Source organism: Canis lupus, chromosome 14, assembly GCF_048164855.1.
Source record: "Canis lupus baileyi chromosome 14, mCanLup2.hap1, whole genome shotgun sequence".
NCBI classification, from domain to species: domain Eukaryota; kingdom Metazoa; phylum Chordata; class Mammalia; order Carnivora; family Canidae; genus Canis; species Canis lupus.
The window spans coordinates 48,770,094-48,781,149 of NC_132851.1; the positions used below are offsets into that span (position 1 = coordinate 48,770,094).

Below are 11,056 nucleotides of genomic sequence, written 5' to 3' on the forward strand. Positions count from 1 at the left end.
TCGGGCATCCCCACCGAAAGACCTCAAGGTCCCCACCTGGTGCGCTTTTTGGCCGGGGGGCGTGGGGAAGAGTTGGGTTGGGGCCCAGGCTAGGGAAAGGGGCCGGAGGGAGGATGCGGCTCCGATTTCCCGAGAAAGCGTGGAGAAAGAGGGGGGAGGAGGCCGGCCTCCCTGCGAAATTAACAAAACCTACACTTTGCAAAGTCTCCCCCATCCCCCTCCTTCGAGTTCTTCCCTGCCGCGCGCCCGCCCCTCCTCGCCGCTTCTGTTGTGACTCGGGCAGCCTATCCCGAGGGTGGGGAGCTGCCGCGGAGCCCGAGCCGAGCGGTGCTCCGCAGCATCACGTGCCGGGGTGGGGGCTATAAAATCCCGGAGCCGGGGCGCCGGGCGGGGGACGTGAGGACCAGCCCTCTCCAGGGACCCCTTTGTTCGCCGCCCAGACGCCGAGCACCTCCGCGTCCCCGAGGGCCGGACCGCCCGCGTCCGCGCCGCGCCCCGGGCAGAGCTCCGGCCGCAGAGGGGAGGGGGCGCCGCCGCCGCCGGGTCCCCCCAGCCACCCACCCCCTCGGCATGTCGCGCTCCTTCTATGTCGACTCGCTCATCATCAAGGACTCGTCGCGGCCCGCGCCCTCGCTGCCCGAGCCGCACCCCGGGCCAGATTTCTTCATCCCGCTGGGCATGCCGTCCCCGCTGGTGATGTCGGTGTCTGGGCCCGGCTGCCCGTCCCGCAAGAGCGGCGCGTTCTGCGTTTGCCCGCTCTGCGTCACTTCGCACCTGCACTCCTCGCGCGGGCCCGCGGGCTCGGGCGGCGGCGGGGGCGCGGGGGCCGGGAGCGCGGGCGCCGGGGGTGGCGGGGCGCCGGGGGGCGCCGGGGCCCTGCCGCTGCTCAAGGGTCAGTTCTCTTCGGGTCCCGGGGACGCGCAGTTCTGCCCACGCGTGAGCCACGCGCACCATCACCACCACCCGCCGCAGCACCACCATCACCACCACCAGCCCCAGCAGCCGGGCTCCGCCGCCGCCGCTGCGGCCGCGGCGGCGGCGGCGGCGGCGGCCGCGGCGGCCTTGGGGCATCCTCAGCACCACGCACCTGTCTGTGCCGCCACCACCTACAACGTGGGGGACCCGCGGAGATTCCACTGCCTCACCATGGGTAGGGCGGGGGCTCCGGGCACCTGCGCGCCGCGCCTTCTGGGCCCCCAGGAGCAAACTTTCCGCCTCCAGCGGAGGAAGTGGCAGCCCGGGGGGCGGGGGGGGGGGGAGGTGGGGTGGAGGGGGGAGGAGGGGCTTTATGTGTAAGTGTGGAGTCGTCCCCTGAAGTTCCACTAAGGGGGAAGTTGGCTTTCGAACCTCTCCAAGCAGCTGGAGTGCGCGCCCTCGCGGGACCCGGTGTCCGAGCCTTGCTGGCTATGGGGGAGGGGGGGGCTCTGGGACCCCGACCTGGAGGGTTGAGAACCCCAAGGCTAATCGGGCGGAGGCTCGGGGTGGGTCTCCTTGAACTTCAGCGCGGCGATCCGTCGTCGGGGCTGGCTGGAGCGTGACGATGCTTTTGGCTAAGCCAGCCTGCGTCCCCGCCGGGCTTGGAGGGAGACGACGGGACAGCGCAAGTCCCCACCCCGCCTTTAAGCCTCTGACTTTACGTCTCACACATCAAAGGCCTTCACTCACCGGGGGGGGCGTCTCTATCTTGTCCCCCCCCCCGCCGCCCCTCGCAGGGGCACGGAGAGCCTCGGAATGGGACAGGGTGAGGGATGGATACAGGTGTCCGACTGGGCGTCGAGGGTGGGTCCTTCCCCAGGGCTGGCACGTGGCGGTGGGACCACCTCACCCGAGAACTCTCTCTCTGCCCTGTCTTGGCCGGTCTGCAGGGGGCTCGGACGCCAGCCAGGTGCCCAACGGCAAGAGGATGAGGACGGCGTTCACCAGCACGCAGCTCCTGGAGCTGGAGCGGGAATTCTCTTCCAACATGTACCTGTCTCGACTCCGGAGGATCGAAATCGCGACCTACCTGAACCTGTCGGAGAAGCAGGTGAAAATCTGGTTTCAGAACCGCCGGGTGAAGCATAAGAAAGAAGGGAAGGGCACCCAGAGGAACAGTCACGCGGGCTGCAAGTGTGTCGGCAGCCAGGCGCACTACGCGCGCTCCGAGGATGAGGACTCCTTGTCGCCGGCCTCGGCCAACGATGACAAGGAGATTTCCCCCCTATGAGGGGGCCACCTGCCTCCCTCTCACCGCACGCCCCTGGCACCCCCCACTCACCAACGCAGCGGGTGCCCGGGGCCCAAACCCTCGCCCTGCCGTGGTCCCATCTGGAGAAAGCCTTCTTGGGGCGTCCATGCCCAGCCTGACCCTTCAAGTCTCCTCTTTGACCTGTTTGTTTGATACTCCGCTCCAAGCGATAGGTCTTTTTCTTTCTTTCTTTCTTTCTTTTTTTAATGTAAATAATCTAGATTCAACTCAGCCCTGTCCTATAACAGAGAGGGGGGAGAAAAACACAAGGTTGGTTGAAGTTTAGCACTGTATGGGGGTTTTTGAAAGCACATGTCCTTTCCCCTTCCCTGCTGTCTTTCAGAACCTAAGAATACGGGGTTTCTTGGTTATTTTCTGTTGTTGTTGTTGCTGTTGTTTCTTTTAATGGGAGTATTGAGTTGCAAATAATTTAGAAAATTAAACCCTGTAGGTCTCGCTTTCTGAAAATTTTGCCTGGGGAGAGATTGGAATTCAAGTTGCTGGAGTCCCTTTGTATGTGAATAGTTTTATATAAAATTTATATTTATATTTATTTAAATAAATGAAACAAAATCAAGGTTTTAAAATTGTGGTGTTTGCTCTCACCGGCTCTCTCCATCTCCCCCTGGCCCAAATCTAGAGAAAGCCAGAGGTGGGGGCGGGGGAAGGTGTCTGAGAATTTAGAGGAAAGTGTTGAATAAAAAGCTGGTAATGTGGGGCTTTGCTTGAGGGAGCTTGTGGCACACCCTCAGTCATCATGTTGCCCACTAGGTTGAAACACCCCATCCTCAAAATAGCTAAGCTGCTCACAGTCCCTCCATTTAAAGTGACACTGACAATTAATGACAGACACTTTTTGATTGGGCAGGAAAGGTACAAATCCCTTACCTAGTATTTATTTTCTGTGGCAGTTCCCCCTCTCGCCCCCCTTTCCCCTACATCTCTCTCGGTACTAAAACCTGAATTATGTGAAGGAATTTGAAGAGTCAGAATAGTTTTAGGAGGAGCAACGATCCATCAAACAGGTGGGAAGCATGCACAAGGAAACTCATAAATGATGCTCCAAGTGGCTGAAAACATGAGCCACTAGCGAAGAAATTAGCTGATCCCATCAGTGCTGAGAAAACAAAAGGGCAGGGATAGGGAATTATTCTGCCCAAAGATTTATATCCTCACTTTTCTAAAATAGCTCACCGGAGCCTTTGCACTCTCGCAGTGTTTCTTGGTCTCCCTAACTTTAACCTAAATCTGTTCCCTTCTAATCCCTTTCTCCCCATCATCTTGCAGAGTTAATTCCTGCAAACCTGCGCCTGGAGATTTACTCTGGCTCTGCCCTCAGCGCCGCAACCTGGCTCCTTGCTCAGGGCAGCCAGGGCCTGTCATCTAAGGAAGAGAAGTGACGCTGGATTTATGGAAACTAGACCTCTTTCCCTGCAAACTGAGCCCACTGACACCCATTAGTATTATTTCTGATTATTTTCTGTAGAGACGTCGCCCTAGAGGTTCAAGCGGTAGGAGCCCATTACAACAGACACACACACACACACACACACACACACACACATTTCTTTAGGTATGGTTTACTTTAGGGATGTAGGAACTGAAACCTCACCAGGTGAGATGGGGCTCTGAAGCTGAGGTCAGGAAGCTCGTTTGGGAAAAGAGGGAAAGAGGGGAGGATGTGATCATGGTTTTTCCCTGCCCAGGGTTCATTAGTTCTTCTTTTCCTCTCTATTCTATTCTATTCTATTCTTTCTTTTCTCTCCCTGTCTCTCTGTGTCTGCCTGTCTGTCTGTCTATCTCTCTTACACACACACACACACACACACACACAGGAGACTAAGGAGAAGGAGTTTCACCATCAGCTCCCATTCGGGTACCGGCCAGGGCAGGCGAGAGGGACTGAATAGGGAGCTGTCGCCGCTTTGTGCAACGACCTGGGCCTGGTGCTGCGCAGCGGTCACAGGCGTCCAGCGCGCTCCTGCCCGGGCCTGGGAGGCTCAGCCTCCGGGTCTCTCGGTCACACGCGGAGCCTGGGGCGCGTCGCGCTGCCCCCGCGAAGGGAGGAGGCACAGGCCCGCTGCTTTTCCTGAAGATCCCATCGCCCTCCTTCCCAATAAACAGGCCTCTCTGCGCGCCAGCATCCGAGTGGGAGGAGAGGAGCCCCGAGGCGCAAAGAAGGAGCGTCCGCGGAGAATTCCTGCTCGGAAATAACGGGAGGGACGACAGCCCCTGGGGCAGCTCCCCGCGCCCCTGCCCAAAGCGATCGTCCGCCGCTCTCCCATCCACACCCGGCTCCGCACCCCCCAGTCACCCCGCGCTCGGTCCTGCCCTGCCCGGGTCCTAGCCCTTGGTCCCAGCCTCTGCACCTGCCCGGCCCCGCGCCCAGAGCGCCCAGCCCCCCACCTGCCGCACACCCCCCTCGGCCGCCCTGCGGGGACACGCGGCGCCCGCCCCTCTCGCCAGGCCTTGGGCTGCTGCCACGGCCTCAGCCCCTCTCCTCCCTGCCTTCGGGGGATTTTCCTTAGGGAAGAGAGAACAAACAATGCGTCCCTTACCAAAGGCAAAAAGTTTCAGGCATAGATGCCTATCTAGACGTTGGACATTCCCGGAAGAAACCCTCTCCAGGGGTTTCAGGGAGCTTCTAGGACATTCGGTGGACCTTCTCACGTTCGGAGTGAACCATGAGGTCCCCGCTCTACTAGGGTAGATGTTACATCTCCCCAAGACCCTCTCCCTCACTCCTGCCCAAAGTAATCAGTTGATGTTTCTGAAGTTTGCAGATCCTAACAAGGCTTTGGGAATCTCTGACTTTTTTTTTTTTTTTTTTTTTTTTTTAAGATTTTAAAGTCCTGCAGTTTTCACCTTAGGTTAAGAACTCCTAGGCCAACATTCGGACATGCTCTGCGAAACAACCTGGATATCAGTCAAGCACTTTAAGTGCAATGTCCTCAGCTTTATTAAAGAGATGTGTGGGGTCACCCTTGACAATTTCTCTACCTGGGAAGCACCAGATGCTACCTTTTCATTATAATTGTTTCCCCCAAAATATGGCCTCTTAGGGGCCTATACACACATAATGGAGAGAGAGAGAGAGAATGAAAATGAGAATTAGAAATTAGGATCTTGCTCCACTAAGAGAAAAGACACAGCAGGAGCCATTAATATGGTTAAATCTACCTCTTTTGAGAGCAAGTCCTGCGGTGGCTTCAAACAGGAAGAGGTTCTGGGTGGGAGTGCAAAGCTCAAAGGATGACCTCCTGCTCTCGTGCCCTAAACCCAGTCCAGTCATTCTGAGAGAAAAGGAGGAACGGAGACCTTTCCCCTTCACCCTCCCACTCAGTGACCAATGCAAGCCCAAGGCCAAGGGCCTAGCATTGATAGTAGCACTTGGCAAGGCTTCCTGACTGTAAACCACGCCCAGGTCAGAAGGGACCCAGCAGCCTATTCTTGGGGTATCCACTGACCCAGGTGATAGAGATGCTGGTGGTGGTAGATCTCATCCCCTCCTTAATCTGAAGTTTTCTGAAATAGTCATCTTATTGTGGTTCCTTTCTCCCTTACCCATATCTCCTTTACTCCCCTCCCCCAAGGATATCCAAAGGTATTTTAAGAGAAAGAAAAACTGATTTTTGGCTCCCTCCTCCTTTTTCTCACCCTTACACTACCAGTTCGGATCAGGATTGGAAATTCAGTTTACTTGGTTTACTCGGGCTGGTCAGAGAATTGTCAGAAAGGTAATTGTTCTAACTGCAAGTGGTCACAGAAAGCAAGATGGTCTGTGTGTGTGTGTGTGTGTGAGAGAGAGAGAGAGAGAGAGAGAGAGAGAGAGAGAATTCCACCTGTGTTGGTCATATATATGGAAAGAGAAGAGTTGTTTGCATCAGATTTTGTTTTGTTTTGTTTTGTTTTGCTTCCCACCTCTACCTTTCCTGCAAGTTCTACTCACTTTTCATGGCACTCCTTGGGAGATCTCTTTTGAGGGAGGTGGAAAGGTGTTTAGAGCCGGTTTGTGGAGAGGAGAAAAAGCGAGAGAACTGGGAGAGAGAGGTCTGGGTAGGATCTGAAGCCCAGCCTTAAGGGTATGAGGGAGAGGAGAGTGACACTCCCAATAGAACCTATTTGCTAGAGGAAATTGGGTTTAAAGGAGCAATCAGTGCTTTAAAAGGAGCTCCTCCCACCCTCTCCAAACACAGCCTAAAGCTGTCCTAGACGATGAATACGGCTCAGTGCCTCAAAGCAATTGTTCCTATTTTCATTATTCACAGGGAATCTTTGAATGTACCTGTTAAGGTGACAGACCTCTTAAAAGGGAACATTTTTCCATGCAATTAAATGGTGCATTTACTAGGCTTCTATTAACATAATTTAATATAAATCTATTTTATAAATCTTTAGGCTCACATTACTGAAAATTGAGCTGCTCTGAAAAAAAAAAATGCCCACGTCTCTCCCCTAAATTAGATGTAATAGAATCCAAAAACTTGCTATTCTAAGCCAGCTGGAAATATTAAAAGTAGAAGGATCTTTTGTATTGTCTTTTGTTAATGGTGAAAGTGTGAAGGGAAAAAAAAAAAAGGCAGTCTCTTTCACAGAAGATAAGAAATTCTACAGGGATACAGGTTTCCTACACCCCAGGCCCTGGCACTTGGAGTGACATGGAGTGGAACCTGGAGGAGGAGCCGACCAGAATGGGAACTGAAAGAGAACTCTCAGGAACAGTTCCGACCAGACCTCAGATGGAAAAAACAAAACAAAACCAGAAGCCAGCCCCGACTCCTATTTGGAAGTAAGTTTCTTCGATTTGAGGAGTGGAAAGCCCATGAGACCTCAGGGTCCCGAAAGCTACTCCACGATGGATATTGTGGTCCGTTCCCGGGGCGGGGCTCCTCGTTCCCAAGCACACCGTCCAAAATTCTGGGCATCCCATTGTCTCTGAAAATAGCGTTTGGTGTGCCCCGATGTTGATGTCCGTGCCTGCCCTTCTGCACTGGGCATTGCCTTTCTTCAAGCTGAGCCCTGTGTTTTCCTGAACCCTCGGTCCCACCTTTGTTGAGCCTTCCAAATCCCAAACCCAGGAAGGCCCCAGGGGCTCCCCTCTGAGTGAATCCCGACAGATCGGAAGTGTGTGCTGTGTGCTTAGGAAAGTAACTAGTTTCAGATTAATGAAGCAGTGACAATTTCAATCTGCTTAAAGGCGGAGGTTGGCACTGCCCAGGCCTGAGCGTGGGGAGCTCGCCAGGCTGGGCTTTATATTGTCCGCTTTTCTGAAGAGCAGACAAAGATGGATAGAGAGACATTGAAAAGCAGGGGGCGTATTTTAAACAGCCCCATAAAGAGGGCTGTCACTTTAAGACAAGAACCATAGTGCTTTGATGACTTTGTATTAGCTGCACCATTTCAAATAAGGAACTCAAGTCCCCAGCCAGAGGGAGGAAAAGGAGAGAGGGAGAGGGAGGGAGCAAAGGAAGGGAAGGGAAGAGAGAGGCCGGCAGAGACCCGGAGATCGTAGCAGTATTAGCCGGTGTCAGCACCGCAGCCCCACTAATTCTTAGGTCCTACTAGATCTCTGAAGTTCAGGGGGAAACAGCCCACAGCAGGTGCAGAGAAGAAAGGCAGGTGGAGCTGCTCCCGCTGGGCTGGAGTTCCCTGCCCGTGGGCGGCCGCGGCTCCAGGGGCTGGGGGCAGCTTGGCCTGGGTGTGCGGGGAAGGGCTCGAGAGGGCCGCGCCTCGGCGGCCCCAGACCGCTGAGGATTATAATGGAAATTTTTGAGAGCGTGAAAGAGAAAGAATAGGAAGGGGGGGGAGGGCAGGCCTTGGGAGTCTACCTCCACAAAGCCTAATTTAAATTGTTTGGGGTCAAGCAGCAGCAAGCCACCTCCCCCCTTTCCTCCTTAATTAATTAATGACTACGATTAATTATTAGGGTCGAATTTCAAGACTTCAAAACGCCTTTGCCCGGAGGGGCTGGAGTTTGCTAGAGCCTGACACGTGGTTTTAACTTGGGAGCAGGGAGTGGAGAGTTGGTAGGATTTGTCTCTCGGTCCTGGCTACTGAGCTCCTTCTCTTTCTGCCTTGGGGTCTCTCTCTCTCCCTTCTCTCTCTTTTTCTTTCTCTTTTTCTCTTCCTTTGTTCTCCAGGCCGACGTCCCTATCCACCTCCAAACTGCCCTGGTCCTGGCTCAACCCTCCCAACTCCAGGCCCCCAGCCTTCTTCTGATGAGAGAGGAGAATACCCAGGCTCTGGCCTCCACCCGGGGCGTCCCCCGCTCCCCGCGTGGTCCGTGGTGACAAGTGAGTGGGAGGCAACTTAATTTTACCGGTTGGATCAAGAGTTTTTGACAGCTTAGATTTTTCTTTCTTTCTTCCAAAGAAACATTTTTCTTTCCTTTTTCTCTTTCTTTCTTGCTGTCTTTCTCTCTCTCTTTCTTTCTCTCTTTTTCTTCTTTCTTTATTTCCTTTCTTTTAGTCATGCACACGGGAACTGGGACTGGGAGATCGCGCTAACCCTTTAAAAGGCCGGCGAAAGGGCTCCCCCGACGGTGGCACTGGAGGGAGAAGCGTTTAGTCACTGTTTCATTAGGCACTATTTGAACCTTGCAACATGTGGTAATTTCTGGAAGCTGAAAAGGGGGGATTATGTAGGAGGGACACAAGGAAATTAGCGAACGGTTAATTTAACTCGTTTTCTGCTAGACTTTTCGATACATTCCTAATTGACTGAGGGGCAGGTGAAGCTCCCGCCCCATGCAGGCTCATTCACGGTGGGAATAAATGGTTCTTTTTCAACTCACACTGCTCACAATATATCATCGGGGAAAAGACATGCAATGAATATGTTGATTTTTTTTATTAATGGAATTACACCCTGCCACGCAGGTGTGAGAGTAAAAACCTATACTGCAATGAAATAAGATTAACAATGAAATTAGAATTTTATTAGCTTTATATGTCACATAGACCTGGATTTGAACTGTCAAAACAAGCAACAAGAAAAGATATTTTGAAGGCAGCCCTGCCAATCAAGCAGGAGAGATGGAACAGCATCCTAGCCAAATCATAACCGGCTTCCAATTCCCTTGGCATGTCCCTCGGGCCTTGGGCAGGAGGCAAGTGGGCGGTGGGCCTCGCAGGGTAACTGCCGGTGCTCTGGCCCCTCTGGTGGTAGCCAAAAAACGCCACTTGGGGTCCCGAGGCCCCGCCTGGACCAGGAGCCAGCTGAGGGCAGAAGGGCCGAGATGGCCCGAGGGCTCGGAGAGGTCAGCGAGAGGGGCCGGGCCGCCCTGGCCTGCAGGCCTCGGGCTCCGCACCCCCTAAATCAGCTGCTCCGGGCTGGCTGCGATCCGAGGAAACGGAGAGAAAAGTCGGGATGCGAGGCTGGAGGCGGAGAAGGGCGCCCCTTGGAAACCACACGGTTTTGTTACCCCGGGGCCTCGGAGCTCAGGCGCGGCTACCTGGGTCTGGCAGGCGCAGAGGTGCCCTATGCAAATGGTTCACTATTAGGGGAGAAAGAAATACTTCAAATGGCCCTTTGTAACCTTCTATAGAAAATCGAGGTACTCTGCATGACAAAGCACAATTAAGCTTTCTATTCAGGAGTTCTGCAGCTGGTAGCCCATTGGGAAAGTGGGAGGAAACGCGAATATATTAATAGTGTGGCAAAAGTTTTTGTGTGCGTGTCCTTTTCTGGGTCGGGGGTGGGGAGGGGCGGAGGGTGGACCCGGAGGGGAAGAAGGCTCCGCCTTGGATCCTTGCCACCTGAACGCCGTCGCCCGGGCCCACGTGGAGGGCTCCGCTCGCCTGGCAGCCGGGGCCTCCTGAAGGGTCGCGGCCACCCCCCCAGCGCAGACCTGGGCTGGGCAGGACGCGTGCCCCAGCCTGGCCTCCGCGGCCCTCCCGGCTGCGCGGAGCCCCGGGGCCGCGATGGTCCCCGAGGGCGCGCAGGAGGGAAGGCCCCGAGCCCCGGGGCTCCGCGGGGACCTCGCGGCAGGTGGTGCGCAGCGCCGAGAGCAGGGCCAGGTCTTCCCTTCGGTTCCAATCCCTCCTCCCCCGGGGTCGACTTTCATCTCCCCATCGCTCATTTTTACAACCCCCAGGGAGAAGGATTGCGCTTCTTTAGCGAGAAGGGCTACCGCCTTAGCCACCTGTGCTGGTTTTCTGCTTGCCCTTCTCCACCCATGTCCCCCCCTCCTCTGACCTGCAGGGTGCCCGCAGACAGCGCCCTTTGTGGATTGTATTACTTGCTCCCTGAGCTGCATCTCCTGCAGCCCCCTTGGATGCGGCTTGCATTCGGGTTTGGTGAGTGAGTGGCCCTGCGAAAGGCAGAGCAGCCTAAGGAGAGAGAAGCAGAGGTGTACTGGTTGTTTCTGGGGATGTGTCCGCTGCACTGTTTCTGGTCTGACAGCGCTGCTATTCTCTAGAAATTTCCTCTCCGGGAGCCTCTTTTTCCAAGGCTCCAGCTATCATCAGGCTTCCCTGCACCTTCATGGAAAAGGGTTGGAAATGCTTTCTGGCCTCTACTGGTCCCTAGGTGCATCAACATTCTCGTGGGTTCCCTCAGCCCTACACACATCTCTGCAGATAGTCATTCTGTTGAAATATTTCTTTAAAAATCCCAGCTCAAAGCAGTTGCCTAGTGGCTTACCAGCTGTGTAATGCTTGAGTCAATCCTTCTGGACTAGCCAGGTCAATTGTCTCCTCATTTTTGCGGGCACAACTCCTGTGAGAGAATCAGAATCTTCCCTTATGATTTCTAGCCCTGGGTCCTACCTAGTTCTTTCCGCCCATGGGGCTTCTGGGTGTCTTCTTCCCTTTTCCCAACTGTGAGGGC

General features: G+C 54.8%; 1 protein-coding gene across 1 annotated transcript; it reads left to right on the forward strand.

Moving 5' to 3' along the window:
- Window positions 1-425: 425 nt before the first annotated feature.
- On the forward strand, window positions 426-2,741 carry GSX2 (GS homeobox 2). Its single transcript, XM_072773900.1, has 2 exons — window positions 426-1,150; window positions 1,866-2,741. Exons 1-2 carry the CDS (start codon window positions 571-573, stop codon window positions 2,204-2,206), a joined length of 921 nt encoding a protein of 306 aa, XP_072630001.1. The 5' UTR covers window positions 426-570; the 3' UTR covers window positions 2,207-2,741.
- The last annotated feature ends 8,315 nt before the right edge of the window (window positions 2,742-11,056 follow it).